Here is a 17,647-nt window from a genome sequence, read left to right on the forward strand (position 1 = left end):
AAGCCTGCACTGGGTGGAGATGCTAACACCTCCCCCAGGCAGGAATTGTCACACCTGGCGGTGAGCCTCAAAGGCTCACCTCCTTTGTGCCAACCCAGCAGGACACTCCAGCTAGTGGAGTTGCCCGCCCCCTCCGGCCAGGCCCCACTTTTGGCGGCAAGGCCGGAGAAAATAATGAGAAAAACAGGAGGAGTCACTGGCCAGTCAGGACAGCCCCTAAGGTGTCCTGAGCTGAAGTGACTAACTTTTAGAAATCCTCCATCTTGCAGATGGAGGATTCCCCCAATAGGGTTAGGATTGTGACCCTCTCCCCTTGGGAGGAGGCACAAAGAGGGTGTACCCACCCTCAGGGCTAGTAGCCATTGGCTACTAACCCCCCAGACCTAAACACGCCCTTAAATTTAGTATTTAAGGGCTACCCTGAACCCTAGAAAATTAGATTCCTGCAACTACAAGAAGGACTGCCCAGCTGAAAACCCCTGCAGCGGAAGACCAGAAGACGACAACTGCCTTGGCTCCAGAAACTCACCGGCCTGTCTCCTGCCTTCCAAAGATCCTGCTCCAGCGACGCCTTCCAAAGGGACCAGCGACCTCGACATCCTCTGAGGACTGCCCCTGCTTCGAAAAGACAAGAAACTCCAGAGGACAGCGGACCTGCTCCAAGAAAAGCTGCAACTTTGTTTCCAGCAGCTTTAAAGAACCCTGCAAGCTCCCCGCAAGAAGCGTGAGACTTGCAACACTGCACCCGGCGACCCCGACTCGGCTGGTGGCGATCCAACACCTCAGGAGGGACCCCAAGACTACTCTAAGACTGAGTACAAAAACCTGTCCCCCCTGAGCCCCCACAGCGCCGCCTGCAGAGGGAATCCCGAGGCTTCCCCTGACCGCAACTCTTTGAACCTAAAGTCCCGACGCCTGGGAGAGACCCTGCACCCGCAGCCCCCAGGACCTGAAGGACCGGACTTTCACTGGAGAAGTGACCCCCAGGAGTCCCTCTCCCTTGCCCAAGTGGAGGTTTCCCCGAGGAATCCCCCCCTTGCCCGCCTGCAGCGCTGAAGAGATCCCGAGATCTCTCATAGACTAACATTGCGAACCCGACGCTTGTTTCTACACTGCACCCGGCCGCCCCCGCGCCGCTGAGGGTGAAATTTCTGTGTGGACTTGCGTCCCCCCCCGGTGCCCTACAAAACCCCCCTGGTCTGCCCTCCGAAGACGCGGGTACTTACCTGCAAGCAGACCGGAACCGGGGCACCCCCTTCTCTCCATTCTAGCCTATGTGTTTTGGGCACCACTTTGAACTCTGCACCTGACCGGCCCTGAGCTGCTGGTGTGGTGACTTTGGGGTTGCTCTGAACCCCCAACGGTGGGCTACCTTGGACCAAGAACTAAGCCCTGTAAGTGTCTTACTTACCTGGTTACCCTAACAAATACTTACCTCCCCTAGGAACTGTGAAAATTGCACTAAGTGTCCACCTTTAAAACAGCTATTTGTGAATAACTTGAAAAGTATACATGCAATTTTGATGATTTGAAGTTCCTAAAGTACTTACCTGCAATACCTTTCGAATGAGATATTACATGTAGAATTTGAACCTGTGGTTCTTAAAATAAACTAAGAAAAGATATTTTTCTATACAAAAACCTATTGGCTGGATTTGTCTCTGAGTGTGTGTACCTCATTTATTGTCTATGTGTATGTACAACAAATGCTTAACACTACTCCTTGGATAAGCCTACTGCTCGACCACACTACCACAAAATAGAGCATTAGTATTATCTCTTTTTGCCACTATCTTACCTCTAAGGGGAACCCTTGGACTCTGTGCATGCTATTCCTTACTTTGAAATAGCACATACAGAGCCAACTTCCTACATTGGTGGATCAGCGGTGGGGTACAAGACTTTGCATTTGCTGGACTACTCAGCCAATACCTGATCACACGACAAATTCCAAAATTGTCATTAGAAATTCATTTTTGCAATTTGAAATTTTTCTAAATTCTTAAAAGTCCTGCTAGGGCCTTGTGTGTTAAGTCCCTGTTTAGCATTGTCTTTTAGAGTTAAAAGTTTGTTAAAGGTTTGAAATTAGATTCTAGAAACAGTTTTAGATTCTTTAAAAAGTCTTCCAACTTTTAGCAAAATAATGTCCGATACAGAGATAAATGTGGTGGAACTCGACACCACACCTTACCTCCATCTTAAGATGAGGGAGCTAAGGTCTCTCTGTAATATAAAGAAAATAACCATTGGCTCCAGACCTACCAAAATTCAGCTCCAGGAGCTGTTGGCAGAGTTTGAAAAAGCCAACCCCTCTGAGGATGACTTCACAGAGGAAGAAATTAGTGACTTGGAGGGCAATTCCCCCCTTCCAGTCCTAAATAGGGAGACCAGGGCCTCTCAAGCCCTGTCTCCAAAAATGATAGTCAGAAATGTTGCTTCCCTCACAGGAGGGTCCAGCATTTCTGAAATCACTGAGGATGCTCTCAGTGAGGATGACCCCCTGTTAGCCAGGATGGTCAAAAGATTGGCTTTGGAAAAGCAGCTCCTAGCCATAGAAAGGGAAAGAAAAGAGATGGGCCTAGGTCCCATCAATGGTGGCAGCAACTTAAATAGGGTCAGAGATTCTCCTGACATCCTAAAAATCCCCAAAGGGATTGTAACAAAATATGAAGATGGTGATGACATCACCAAATGGTTCACAGCTTTTGAGAGGGCTTGTGTAACCAGAAAAGTGAACAGATCTCACTGGGGTGCTCTCCTTTGGGAAATGTTCACTGGAAAGTGTAGGGATAGACTCCTCACACTCTCTGGAAAAGATGCAGAATCTTATGACCTCATGAAGGGTACCCTGATTGAGGGCTTTGGATTCTCCACTGAGGAGTATAGAATTAGATTCAGGGGGGCTCAAAAATCCTCGAGCCAGACCTGGGTTGATTTTGTAGACTACTCAGTAAAAACATTAGATGGTTGGTTAACTGGAAATGAAGTGTGTGACTATGTTGGGCTTTATAATTTGTTTATGAAAGAACACATTTTAAGTAACTGCTTCAATGAAAAGTTGCATCAGTATCTGGTAGACCTAGGTCCAATTTCTCCCCAAGAATTGGGAAAGAAGGCAGACCACTGGGTCAAGACTAGGGTAACCAAAACTTCCACTGGGGGTGACCAAAAGAAAGGGGTTACAAAAACTCCCCAGGAGAAAGTGGGTAACACTAGAAACAAAGAAAAAGAGTCCTCTGTAGGCCCCCAAAAACCAGAACAGGTGGGTGGGCCCCAGGACACAACCCAAAACAAAGGTGGGTACCAGGGTAAGAACTGGGATGCCACTAAGGCATGGTGCCACAACTGTAAACAGTCTGGGCACCACACCAAGGACACTTCTTGTCCCAAAAACAAACCCCAGAACAAAATTCCTGGGGTAACCAGTGTAGCCATGGGAGATGACTCCTCAGATGAGGAGGTCTTCCTAGCCTTCAACTGGAAACAGGGCCCAACAGGTGAGTTGGAGATTCCAGAGGGAAGTAGACACTTCCACCACCTACTGGTGAATGGAATCCCAACCACTGCCCTGAGAGACACTTGTGCCAGTCACACTATTGTGCATGACAGGCTGGTGCTCTCAAACCAGTACATCCCAGGTGAGACTGCCAGGGTAAGAGTTAGCCTAGACAGGGTCACTAAGAGGCCTGTGGCTTTAGTGCCCATAGAAGTGGGTGGCACTCTTAGCTGGAGAAGGGTAGTAGTCAGTACAGACCTCCCCCTTGATTGTCTCCTTGGAAATGACTACCCAGAGGTTAGTCAGAGCTCAAGAGAGGAACTGGTCCAGTGCCAGTCCTCTCCCAAGGATTCTGGAAGTCCTGCCTCTGCAGTAAATGCAAGCAGGCCCCAGAAGAAGAAGAAAAGAAAACAGAGTAGGAAGGGTGGACAACCTTTAGCCAAGGTTACAGCAAGCCAAGGAGATTCTGCTCCAGTAGGGGAGAACTCCAAAAATGGCCCTGATAAAGTCCAACCTGACCCACAAGAAGTCCTGGCTAGTCAGGCAACTGTTAAGTCTGAGTGGGTGGCTCCTCAGCTAACAGAAGAAAGAGTGGAAGAAGGGTGTTTACTACAAGATGTGGTAACCCCCCACTCCAATACAGCAGACAGGCAACCTGAACCCAAAGAAGCCTGTAACTTAGCCCCTTCCCTTTTAGGTGAAGAGCTAAAGGTGTGGTTCTGGGCACTGACAGCTGTCAGTGGCCTCTGCTGGGTGTTAGCCTTTATGGCTGCACTATCCTTAGCATGGTGGTCTGACCCCATGCCAAATAGCAAGTTAGGCCCCCTGACCCTATTGGTCATGGTGGGGTTACTCCAGCTCTGGGTAACCTCTCTGGGTAAGCTAGGGGTAACCCTGGCCAAGATAAGGTTAGCAGAGGTGGATACCTCTAAGACCAAGATAGAAAGAATGGGTGGAGACATTGAAGAGGCAGACAAGAGGCAATTCAGACTAGGTCCTATCACTGTGGAAGTAGGTCAGTTCCCCAAAGGGAATGACCTGAACAGAAGGATGTAAGGCAGAGTAGGCCCTGCAACTAACCAGCCTATTTCTCCTACTCTTCCTCGCCTGACAGACTAGGAAGACTCTCCCAGCTTGGGCTGAGTCTCCTGGCCTGTGGGCTGGGGGGGGCTTGTGTAAAGAAATGGCTCCCTGTTGCAGTTACCCCCCACTTTTTGCCTGATACTGATGCTGACTTGACTGAGAAGAGTGCTGGGACCCTGCTAACCAGGCCCCAGCACCAGTGTTCCTTCACCTAAAATGTACCATTGTATCCACAATTGGCACACCCTGGCATTCAGATAAGTCCCTTGTAACTGGTACTTCTAGTACCAAGGGCCCTGATGCCAAGGAAGGTCTCTAAGGGCTGCAGCATGTCTTATGCCACCCTAGAGACCCCTCACTCAGCACAGACACACTGCTTACAAGCCTGTGTGTGCTAGTGAGAACAAAATGAGTAAGTCGACATGGCACTCCCCTCAGGGTGCCATGCCAGCCTCTCACTGCCTATGCAGTATAGGTAAGACACCCCTCTAGCAGGCCTTACAGCCCTAAGGCAGGGTGCACTATACCATAGGTGAGGGTACCAGTGCATGAGCATGGTACCCCTACAGTGTCTAAACAAAACCTTAGACATTGTAAGTGCAGGGTGTAAAGAAATGGCTCCCTGTTGCAGTTACCCCCCACTTTTTGCCTGATACTGATGCTGACTTGACTGAGAAGTGTGCTGGGACCCTGCTAACCAGGCCCCAGCACCAGTGTTCTTTCACCTAAAATGTACCATTGTTTCCACAATTGGCACACCCTGGCATCCAGATAAGTCCCTTGTAACTGGTACCTCTGGTACCAAGGGCCCTGATGCCAGGGAAGGTCTCTAAGGGCTGTAGCATGTATTATGCCACCCTAGAGACCCCTCACTCAGCACAGACACACTGCTTACAAGCCTGTGTGTGCTGGTGAGAACAAAATGAGTAAGTCGACATGGCACTCCCCTCAGGGTGCCATGCCAGCCTCTCACTGCCTATGCAGTATAGGTAAGACACCCCTCTAGCAGGCCTTACAGCCCTAAGGCAGGGTGCACTATACCATAGGTGAGGGTACCAGTGCATGAGCACTGTGCCCCTACAGTGTCTAAGCAAAACCTTAGACATTGTAAGTGCAGGGTAGCCATAAGAGTATATGGTCTGGGAGTCTGTCAAACACGAACTCCACAGCACCATAATGGCTACACTGAAAACTGGGAAGTTTGATATCAAACTTCTCAACACAATAAATGCACACTGATGCCAGTGTACATTTTATTGTAAAATACACCACAGAGGGCACCTTAGAGGTGCCCCCTGAAACTTAACCGACTATCTGTGTAGGCTGACTAGTTTTAGCAGCCTGCCACAAACCGAGACATGTTGCTGGCCCCATGGGGAGAGTGCCTTTGTCACTCTGAGGGCAGTAACAAAGCCTGCACTGGGTGGAGATGCTAACACCTCCCCCAGGCAGGAATTGTCACACCTGGTGGTGAGCCTCAAAGGCTCACCTCCTTTGTGCCAACCCAGCAGGACACTCCAGCTAGTGGAGTTGCCCGCCCCCTCCGGCCAGGCCCCACTTTTGGCGGCAAGGCCGGAGAAAATAATGAGAAAAACAAGGAGGAGTCACTGGCCAGTCAGGACAGCCCCTAAGGTGTCCTGAGCTGAGGGGACTAACTTTTAGAAATCCTCCATCTTGCAGATGGAGGATTCCCCCAATAGGGTTAGGATTGTGACCCCCTCCCCTTGGGAGGAGACACAAAGAGGGTGTACCCACCCTCAGGGCTAGTAGCCATTGGCTACTAACCCCCCAGACCTAAACACGCCCTTAAATTTAGTATTTAAGGGCTACCCTGAACCCTAGAAAATGAGATTCCTGCAACTACAAGAAGAAGGACTGCCCAGCTGAAAACCCCTGCAGCGGAAGACCAGAAGACGACAACTGCCTTGGCTCCAGAAACTCACCGGCCTGTCTCCTGCCTTCCAAAGATCCTGCTCCAGCGACGCCTTCCAAAGGGACCAGCGACCTCGACAACCTCTGAGGACTGCCCCTGCTTCGAAAAGACAAGAAACTCCCGAGGACAGCGGACCTGCTCCAAGAAAAGCTGCAACTTTGTTTCCAGCAGCTTTAAAGAACCCTGCAAGCTCCCCGCAAGAAGCGTGAGACTTGCAACACTGCACCCGGCGACCCCCGACTCGGCTGGTGGCGATCCAACACCTCAGGAGGGACCCCAGGACTACTCTGATACTGTGAGTACCAAAACCTGTCCCCCCTGAGCCCCCACAGCGCCGCCTGCAGAGGGAATCCCGAGGCTTCCCCTGACCGCGACTCTTTGAACCTAAAGTCCCGACGCCTGGGAGAGACCCTGCACCCGCAGCCCCCAGGACCTGAAGGACCGGACTTTCACTGGAGAAGTGACCCCCAGGAGTCCCTCTCCCTTGCCCAAGTGGAGGTTTCCCCGAGGAATCCCCCCCTTGCCTGCCTGCAGCGCTGAAGAGATCCCGAGATCTCTCATAGACTAACATTGCGAACCCGACGCTTGTTTCTACACTGCACCCGGCCGCCCCCGTGCCGCTGAGGGTGAAATTTCTGTGTGGGCTTGTGTCCCCCCCGGTGCCCTACAAAACCCCCCTGGTCTGCCCTCCGAAGACGCGGGTACTTACCGGCAAGCAGACCGGAACCGGGGCACCCCCTTCTTCCATTCTAGCCTATGTGTTTTGGGCACCACTTTGAACTCTGCACCTGACCGGCCCTGAGCTGCTGGTGTGGTGACTTTGGGGTTGCTCTGAACCCCCAACGGTGGGCTACCTTGGACCAAGAACTGAGCCCTGTAAGTGTCTTACTTACCTGGTTAACCTAACAAATACTTACCTCCCCTAGGAACTGTGAAAATTGCACTAAGTGTCCACTTTTAAAACAGCTATTTGTGAATAACTTGAAAAGTAAACATGCAATTTTGATGATTTGAAGTTCCTAAAGTACTTACCTGCAATACCTTTCGAATGAGATATTACATGTAGAATTTGAACCTGTGGTTCTTAAAATAAACTAAGAAAAGATATTTTTCTATAACAAAACCTATTGGCTGGATTTGTCTCTGAGTGTGTGTACCTCATTTATTGTCTATGTGTATGTACAACAAATGCTTAACACTACTCCTTGGATAAGCCTACTGCTCGACCACACTACCACAAAATAGAGCATTAGTATTATCTCTTTTTGCCACTATCTTACCTCTAAGGGGAACCCTTGGACTCTGTGCATGCTATTCCTTACTTTGAAATAGCACATACAGAGCCAACTTCCTACACAGGGTAGCCATAAGAGTATATGGTCTGGGAGTCTGTCAAACACGAACTCCACAGCACCATAATGGCTACACTGAAAAGTGGGAAGTTTGGTATCAAACTTCTCAGCACAATAAATGCACACTGATGCCAGTGTACATTTTATTGTAAAATACACCCCAGAGGGCACCTTAGAGGTGCCCCCTGAAACTTAACCGACTATCTGTGTAGGCTGACTAGTTCTAGCAGCCTGCCACAAACCGAGACATGTTGCTGGCCCCATGGGGAGAGTGCCTTTGTCACTCTGAGGCCAGTAACAAAGCCTGCACTGGGTGGAGATGCTAACACCTCCCCCAGGCAGGAATTGTCACACCTGGCGGTGAGCCTCAAAGGCTCACCTCCTTTGTGCCAACCCAGCAGGACACTCCAGCTAGTGGAGTTGCCCGCCCCCTCCGGCCAGGCCCCACTTTTGGCGGCAAGGCCGGAGAAAATAATGAGAAAAACAAGGAGGAGTCACTGGCCAGTCAGGACAGCCCCTAAGGTGTCCTGAGCTGAAGTGACTAACTTTTAGAAATCCTCCATCTTGCAGATGGAGGATTCCCCCAATAGGGTTAGGATTGTGACCCCCTCCCCTTGGGAGGAGGCACAAAGAGGGTGTACCCACCCTCAGGGCTAGTAGCCATTGGCTACTAACCCCCCAGACCTAAACACGCCCTTAAATTTAGTATTTAAGGGCTACCCTGAACCCTAGAAAATTAGATTCCTGCAACTACAAGAAGAAGGACTGCCCAGCTGAAAACCCCTGCAGCGGAAGACCAGAAGACGACAACTGCCTTGGCTCCAGAAACTCACCGGCCTGTCTCCTGCCTTCCAAAGATCCTGCTCCAGCGACGCCTTCCAAAGGGACCAGCGACCTCGACATCCTCTGAGGACTGCCCCTGCTTCGAAAAGACAAGAAACTCCCGAGGACAGCGGACCTGCTCCAAGAAAAGCTGCAACTTTGTTTCCAGCAGCTTTAAAGAACCCTGCAAGCTCCCCGCAAGAAGCGTGAGACTTGCAACACTGCACCCGGCGACCCCGACTCGGCTGGTGGCGATCCAACACCTCAGGAGGGACCCCAAGACTACTCTAAGACTGTGAGTACAAAAACCTGTCCCCCCTGAGCCCCCACAGCGCCGCCTGCAGAGGGAATCCCGAGGCTTCCCCTGACCGCAACTCTTTGAACCTAAAGTCCCGACGCCTGGGAGAGACCCTGCACCCGCAGCCCCCAGGACCTGAAGGACCGGACTTTCACTGGAGAAGTGACCCCCAGGAGTCCCTCTCCCTTGCCCAAGTGGAGGTTTCCCCGAGGAATCCCCCCCTTGCCCGCCTGCAGCGCTGAAGAGATCCCGAGATCTCTCATAGACTAACATTGCGAACCCGACGCTTGTTTCTACACTGCACCCGGCCGCCCCCGCGCCGCTGAGGGTGAAATTTCTGTGTGGACTTGCGTCCCCCCCGGTGCCCTACAAAACCCCCCTGGTCTGCCCTCCGAAGACGCAGGTACTTACCTGCAAGCAGACCGGAACCGGGGTACCCCCTTCTCTCCATTCTAGCCTATGTGTTTTGGGCACCACTTTGAACTCTGCACCTGACCGGCCCTGAGCTGCTGGTGTGGTGACTTTGGGGTTGCTCTGAACCCCCAACGGTGGGCTACCTTGGACCAAGAACTAAGCCCTGTAAGTGTCTTACTTACCTGGTTACCCTAACAAATACTTACCTCCCCTAGGAACTGTGAAAATTGCACTAAGTGTCCACCTTTAAAACAGCTATTTGTGAATAACTTGAAAAGTATACATGCAATTTTGATGATTTGAAGTTCCTAAAGTACTTACCTGCAATACCTTTCGAATGAGATATTACATGTAGAATTTGAACCTGTGGTTCTTAAAATAAACTAAGAAAAGATATTTTTCTATACAAAAACCTATTGGCTGGATTTGTCTCTGAGTGTGTGTACCTCATTTATTGTCTATGTGTATGTACAACAAATGCTTAACACTACTCCTTGGATAAGCCTACTGCTCGACCACACTACCACAAAATAGAGCATTAGTATTATCTCTTTTTGCCACTATCTTACCTCTAAGGGGAACCCTTGGACTCTGTGCATGCTATTCCTTACTTTGAAATAGCACATACAGAGCCAACTTCCTACAGCTACCCTGCACTTACAATGTCTAAGGTTTTGCTTAGACACTGTAGGGGCATAGTGCTCATGCACCTATGCCCTCACCTGTGGTATAGTGCACCCTGCCTTAGGGCTGTAAGGCCTACTAGAGGGGTGACTTACCTATGCCACAGGCAGTGTGAGGTTGGCATGGCACCCTGAGGGGAGTGCCTTGTCGACTTAGTCATTTTCTCCCCACCAGCACACACAAGCTGGCAAGCAGTGTGTCTGTGCTGAGTGAGGGGTCCCTAGGGTGGCATAAGACATGCTGCAGCCCTTAGAGACCTTCCCTGGCATCAGGGAACTTGGTACCAGGGGTACCAGTTACAAGGGACTTACCTGGATGCCAGGGTTTCCCAATTGTGGAGACAATGGTACATTTTAGGTGAAAGAACACTGGTGCTGGGGCCTGGTAAGCAGGGTCCCAGCACACTTCTCAGTCAAGTCAGCATCAGTATCAGGCAAAAAGTGGGGGGTAACTGCAACAGGGAGCCATTTCATTACAATAGGTAAAAGGGGACTACAAAGTGAGATTCACGTCATTCAAACTGGTAAGTATTTTCTAAGTGCTTGATCTGGAGAAGTGCAAACTCAGGATTCAGAACATAAAACAGTAATCAGCATTAATAAATAATTTATTTCTACAGCAGCATTAGCATAACGAAAGACATGGGAAAAAGCATACCTTTTCAACTTGTACCATCCAGTTGGCATGCAACTCTGGATGATAAGTTAATTGCTCACTGTGCTAGATTACGATTGTAACTTAGGAACTGCATAGTAACAAAAGAATCTGTGATAAAAGCAGTAACCCACTGTGCTATGCACATAAAATACTCTTCTTTGATAGGCATGATACATGTTCTGTGCAGCAGTCAAATTAACCATCTGCGCTACCTTAAAGGAGTCAAAACTGCCCCTAGCAAAATTCCCATCTCTCTCCAGTAGGTACATTAATCACCATTTATCTTGACCCTTTTGCCTGAAAGCTCCTGAATATGCAAATAACTTTGCAGTGCTTTTGAAACTGCTCACAAAGTAACAAATATAAAAACAGAGGCCCCAGCTGGAGAAGTGGCAACCTGCCGGGTCAGGGCTTGAGATTCCTGCGGACCCCCTGTCAATGTGTCACAGACCCATGGAGGGTCTGCAGACCACAGGTTAGGGAACTGCTGTAGTTATAAATTCAATACAAGTCCATATTGTGCCTAAACATTAAAGACCTAAAACTGAACCTAATCAAACATGCAGTGCTTCTAAAACAAAAAGATTGTGTTCCTTACACATTTTTTGGCATACATTTGGAATACAAACTACACCTAATCAAAAAGGACCTTAAAAAAAACAGAACCTAAACAGTTCAGACACTCTCACCCAGATGTTAGAAACCACACATTCCTTTAAAGAGTGTTCCCTTGCATGGGTGTTAAGTGTCCATCAGTCCAATATCAAGGGCTCAATCCCTTGTCATAAGTACATCCAGACACTCCACTGCTAATGTCTGTTTCGATTTCAATTCATGCACGATCTGTGTAGGAAAGTACCCTGTTTCGTGGTATGGTTACCCCCTTTTTCTGCCTGTTGTCAGTATGTTTGACTAGGTCTACTGGTTTCCTGCTAACCAGGACCCCAGTAGTTTTGCTCTCTCCTCTAAACAGTACCTTTTTCCTCCCACAACTGGCATATTGTCCCCCCCCCATGTAAATCCCTAGTGTATGGTACCTAGGTAACCAGGGCACTGGGGTTCCAGGGGATCCCTATGGGCTGCAGCAGTTAATCTTCCACCCATAGGGAGCCCACTTAAAGAGTGCTGCAGGCCTGCCATTGCAGCCTGCGTCAAACGGGTGCATGCACCCGTTTTCACTACAGGTCACTACATCAGGTCACTGTAAGCAACCCTGCGTGACCTAGAGGGTTGCTAGAGGAGGAGTCTGGAGTCAAGATAGGTAGTTAGTGCAATTCTGAGCACATTATGGGTCAGACAAAGTTTTAAAGAATTAACAGTTTTTGTTTAAAAAAACAAAAAACTTTTATCTGTAACTTCTGTTCTCTTAGTATCCCATCATGCACAGCTGGTACCAGTTGCTTCAGTTCTTTTTTAATGCAAAATGGGACAGATTGCAAGGAAAACTCTTTCCATTCCACCAGGGAGGAGAGAGGGTTGTTTATGAATTATGGAAATTCCCCTACAAGAGAAAAGGAGTAACAGTTAAACTATTCCTTGGGTCCTAGGGGATTTCCATGTATGGTCATAGGCACTGACTAGAGTACCAAGCCAATCCCCTCATATTACAGTGAAGACGACAGAGGGTCACTTAGACAGCTTAAGCAAACCGATTTCAGAGGAGGCTTACTCTACTGGAGCATCAGCTCTAGCGTCAGAATCTAGGTAGCAGTGCTTGGGGAAAGTTTGTACTGATTTCCAGGTAGCTGCCTTGCACATGTCTTTAATCCGGACGTTACACAATAAAGCAGCTGTAGACGTTTTATCTCTGGTAGAATGTGCTTTAGGTTTAGCTTTTGAGGCTTATTTGCTTTTTGTAACACAAACTACAAGAAACTATCAATCTAGAGGTGGATTGTTTGGAAGAAGCCAGACAAGTGCGTATTGGACCGCAGTTAATTACCAATTGGTTAGTTCGGTGGATCTTTTGTTTTGTTAAAGTAAAACTTCAGAACCCTCCTAACAAAGAATCAAGGGAGCTTTCTGTTGAAGTATAGGATTTCTGAAAAAAATTTAGACAATGAAATCGTCTGGTGTACATGGTATTCCGACACTACGTAGGAAGGAATTTCAGGCGAGTTCTCATAACCATATTGTTAGAATGAAAAGCAGTGTATGGTTCATGAAAACAGGGCTTGTATCTTGCTGACCTGGCATGTTGAAGTTATCACAATCACAAAACCTGCCTTCCAGATGATATGGTGTAGGGAAGCCTTGTGGATAAGTACAAAGGGATCTTGCATAAGGCGAGAAAGCACAATATTGAGTTCCCTAGGAGGTGAGGGAAAGCCTTCTCCAAACCGAAGAAATCTTTTATGACTGGAGGTTTGTCACTGATATTTCCTGTAGGCAGTAAGAGCCATCAGATGAACCTTTATGTAAGAGAATTGCAAGCCAGATTTAGCCAACTATACAAGGCATGGTAGAAACATCTTTGCAAGAAGTGGGGCCCATTTTGTCAGCAGAACACCAGATGCAAAATCTCTTCCATTTGAAAGCATAAGCCGGGCGAATGGAAGGCTGCTCAGCTTCCTTGTGAATATCCATGCAGTTTTGTTGCAAGTTCACGTGTCCAAACTGTCAATTGCAGACTACTGCTTTTAAATGTTCATATTGTCAAAGCACATGAAATCAAAAAAAGTAAAGGAGGACAGACTTATCGCTCAAGACAAAAGTTCTAACGTGGTGAAAGGGAAGTGGCTTGAGACCTCAAACGCCCACCAGGTGCACAGGTTTCAGAGAGTCTAAGTAATTCTAAACGTCTGAGATGGACATCACCAGTTCAAACCCAAAAGAAGCTATACATTCAAATGAATCATACCACTCAATTGACAACTCATTAACCATTCATGCCACAAATAAAACCTAAATTGGTCAAACGTTCACATAAAAGCAAGTGGGACTGAATTATGAACCGTGTGGATTTTTTTTTTGGGGGGAAAGTTTCAACAGATTTGCTTAAGGGCTACAGACAAGACATTTGCCTCGGATCAATAAACATGTTGGTAGTAGCCCCCTCAATCAAAGTAGTACAACACATCCGATGTCAACAAAACCTCAAACATAAAGAACCTCTAGCAGCTCATACAGTTCTCAAACTCATGGAAGACAAAACTGAGTGCAACAGAGAAGGGATAGGGTAGAAAGGACTTTGCAAGTCATGGAGAAAACTTTCAATCATAGGTAAGCCTTACAGCCCAAACACTCACCTCACCACACAATGTGGTCTCTCACAATCCTTATTGCAGTTTTTGACGCAACTTCTCATCCACCCGAAATGAGAATTATTTAATTTGCCCTTTGTGAGAAGCCCACATCCACTTTTGCTTACACTTTACGCTTCAAAGGGTGGAAACTATTGTGAAAGGCAATCTACAAAATTTCCGTCATCTATTTAAACAAACCATGTTTTACTTCAAAGCACATTTGTAACATCCTTCTCCCCATACTGATAATGGATTACGGCTGCACTGATGTATGTTAGCATTTATTTCTGGGAAGCACGTTTACGCATCACCAGCAGCTTTCATCCCTCAAGGCCACGCTTCATCTCAAAAGCCTTAACTGTACAAAGTAAATTTGCATTTCATTGTCCCAGGAGAACCTGCTAATATGTCCCTTTATGAAACCCCAAATTGATGAGCCTGTATTCTTGATCAATGCGACAGTCTGCTGTAATAACAAGAGCACCATGACACTTAACTTAAACTGCAGTCCATAAGGTATTACACCAATCCTTACCATACTATGGTGAGAGAAACTGCTTGGAGAAGTCTGCTGTGTGATAGTACTCTGCTTGGAATTGTTGAACACCAGTGGCTGGGAGATGGAAGTGTTCTGGGAGGATTCTGTGTTTGTAGGGTCATTTTCCAGAGAAGATGGTGGCTTCCCCAACAACACCGCAAGGTCAATTCTGGAATGAAATGTGAAAACTCAATGTACAGGACTGAAAATTAGGACCGTGCAGGAACATCTGCCTTCAAAACAAGGCTCTAAAGCCTTATTAAGTGTACCAGTCCACTGTACCTGCATAAGACATTTCCTCAATCTTGTCAGCACTGCATACAAATCTGTACATGGGAACAAGGTAATGTTCGAACTTACCACACTGCATGCTCACAAGAACCACCAACTGAGCTAACTACCAGTGAAGTATTGACTATGTACAGCAGTGAGCTACCTCATTGCTGCTTATGGCACATAGAAACCACTGTTTTCAGGTATATTTAGTATTTTGATATTTTCTGATGCTCACCTCTGTCCTGCCGTGATTGTCACATTCTCAGCAGGCAGTGGAACTGAGGAAACACTGGAAGCTGTAAATATCTTTGTCTCTGAAAGCTTTAAGAAAGAAAGGAAGGAAGGAATTGTAAGTCATAAAAAAGCAGGGATTCTTAATGCAGCAGATGGACCATGTTACTCACTCCAGACACAAACATTGATGGCTAACGCGGTCAAGCAGTTAAGGCTCTTACCTAGGAACAAGTAGTGATTCGAAACACACTTAAAGCATGCAAATAACACTCAAAAGTCTATATCGAGCCGAACTCTAAAGTGCAAAGTAAGAGGTTTTATTTATGTTAGGACCAAGCAGATTTGAAGACAAACAAAATGATCCTTTCCAATCTTGAATATCAGACAGCACCTGTGACTCGTGTAGGAAGCTGGCCTGGTGTGTGGGAAGCATTTATAGTGTTATCACCTTATATCAGGTCCACGTATCCCCTATTAGTGAAGAGGAGGCAGTGTCTAGGAAGCCAGGGCTCTCTAAAGGTAGCTGTGAATGAGCAGCCAAGACTTATCTAGGAAACGTGCAAAGCTTATGCAATACCACAATAGACACATAGTAACTTATCACACACGAAAAAAACCAGTGTTTTAAAAATAAAGGTACTTTATTGGAGTAACACAAATGATAGACTAATAGGAAGCCCCGTAACTGGAGGTAAGTAAACACACTATTATAAACACATTAGCAAACAGTAAAGAGCATAGAAAGCAATATGCATTGGTAAAAGCAATATAAAAAGTGTAGGCCCTAGGGAGGGCCAAACCATATTCTAAGTGGAATGCGAGATACAGTCCCTCACCCAAGGATGTGGAATCGGTAGAGGGGAGCTGGAGGGACCAGGAACCACAAGAGTTGAGTACCAGAGTGACCCCCAGTGACAAGGAGAGCAGAGTTAAGTACGTGTTTTTGTCCCCCCAAAACTAAAAGGAGTTTGGAAAATGATTTATGCAAGACCCTACGAAGACTGGTAGTGCCCAAAGGTAGATACAGGACCAGGTCGACAGCAGACGAAGATGGCCAGCAGTGATGAACAGGAGTCCCAGAAGTGAAGCAAGTGATGTCCCATGTCACCAGTCGAGATGCAATCAGTTAGTGGTGCTAGAAAACCACAAACAAGCCTTGGCAAATGCAAGAGACGGAGAAGGTTTGCAAGGTTGAAGAGGACAGGCAAGATCCAGGGGACTTGACCCAAAGAGAGCAGTCCAGGGTGACCCTCAGCTGCTGGGAAAGTGACACGAGGAGGAGGCAGGCCCAACAGGCAACCCACTGGCAGCAGGCAAAGGAGTCAGTGAGGTCCACTCAGCACACCTGAAGAGGAGTCGCTTGAGCAGCAGGCAAGAGACTGCTTTCCATGAAGGAGTATTGGGGACCAGGGCTACACAGAGCCTGAAGATTCCTTGGAGGAGGAATAATTAAGCTTTGGTAGCTGCAAGAGTAACAGTGTACATGGGTACTGTCCTGCAAGGAGAGGTAAGGGTTTACACTCTCCCAAGTTGGACAGCTGGTAGACAGGACCAAGGGGACCACTCCAGACCACCACCTGTTATGCAGGATCCACGCAGTTCTGGAGGAGAGAGGATCCACACAGCCTGTCGTCACTGCAGTTGGTGCCTGCGGATGCAGGGGAGTGACTCCTTCATTCCAAGGGAGATTCCTTCTTACTTCTTGTGCAGGCTGAAGACTCACCCCCTCAGACGGTGCTTAGCCAGGGGAATGCTGCAGTTGCTGGAAGGAGCCGGATAAACAATGTTGCAGAGCAGAGATGGTGCTGAAGTTGTAGACTGTTGGTTCCTGGAGGGTCCAGTTGTAGTCCCAGTGACCAGAATATGAAGTAAATAATGCAGAGGAGTCCTGCTGGAATCTTGAACATCGAATCTGAGGAACCACCCAAGAGGGAGACCCTAGATAGCCCAGGAAGGGGGATTGGTTACCTTGCAATAGGCTGTGACTTCACTTACCTGACCACTCAGATGCTCCCATGGACCTCTGCCCAGCTTTGATTCAAAATGGCAGTATTAAGTCGCCACCTGGAGCAGCTCTGGGCACCACCCTTAGGGGGCTGATGGACAGGGGAGTGGTCACTCCCATTTCCATTGACCAGTTACGTACCAGAACAGGGACCCGGGGTCTCTGGACTGGTGCAAACCTGTTTATGCAAGGAGTGCATCAAATGTGCCCTTCAAAGCATATCAGTGGCTTGAGGAGGCTCCCCTCCAAAGCCATTTAAACACCTATTTTCAAGGGAGAAGGTGTTAACTCTCTCTCCCCCACAGGAAATCCTTTGTTCTGCCTTTCTCTGCCTGAGCTAGTCAAGCAGCAGGAGGGCACAAACCAGTGAGGGGTGGAAGCAGTGCGGGCTGCCCAGAAAACCCCAGTAGGAACAATGTTGGCGGGCCTTTAAGGAGCCCCTAGAGTGCATGGAATCATACAACCAATACTGGCAACAATATTGGGGTAGGATTCCAACATGTTTAAAACCAAACATGCCCAGGTTCAGAGTTACCATCATGTAGCAGAACACACCCTGCCATGTGAGCTAGGAGGGCCTACCATAGGGGTGACGTGCAGTGACCTGCAA

At 48.0% G+C, this 17,647-nt stretch overlaps 1 protein-coding gene across 27 annotated transcripts in view; it reads right to left on the bottom strand.

Moving 5' to 3' along the window:
* The window catches only part of UBAP2L (ubiquitin associated protein 2 like), a 756,258-nt gene that overhangs the window by 648,820 nt on the left and 89,791 nt on the right, over positions 1-17,647 (bottom strand). For all 27 annotated transcript variants that reach the window (XR_011200006.1, XR_011200008.1, XR_011200009.1 and 24 more), the window contains 2 exons: positions 15,034-15,119; positions 14,520-14,691 (listed from right to left, as the gene is read on the bottom strand). Coding sequence is in view for 22 of the 27 variants with exons in the window: in XM_069218134.1 (XP_069074235.1) it covers positions 14,520-14,691; positions 15,034-15,119 (258 nt within the window). In the remaining 5 variants the exon portion in view is untranslated. The remainder of the gene's footprint in view (positions 1-14,519; positions 14,692-15,033; positions 15,120-17,647) is intronic.

The sequence above is a fragment of the Pleurodeles waltl genome, chromosome 12, assembly GCF_031143425.1.
Source record: "Pleurodeles waltl isolate 20211129_DDA chromosome 12, aPleWal1.hap1.20221129, whole genome shotgun sequence".
Classification (NCBI taxonomy): Eukaryota; Metazoa; Chordata; class Amphibia; order Caudata; family Salamandridae; genus Pleurodeles; species Pleurodeles waltl.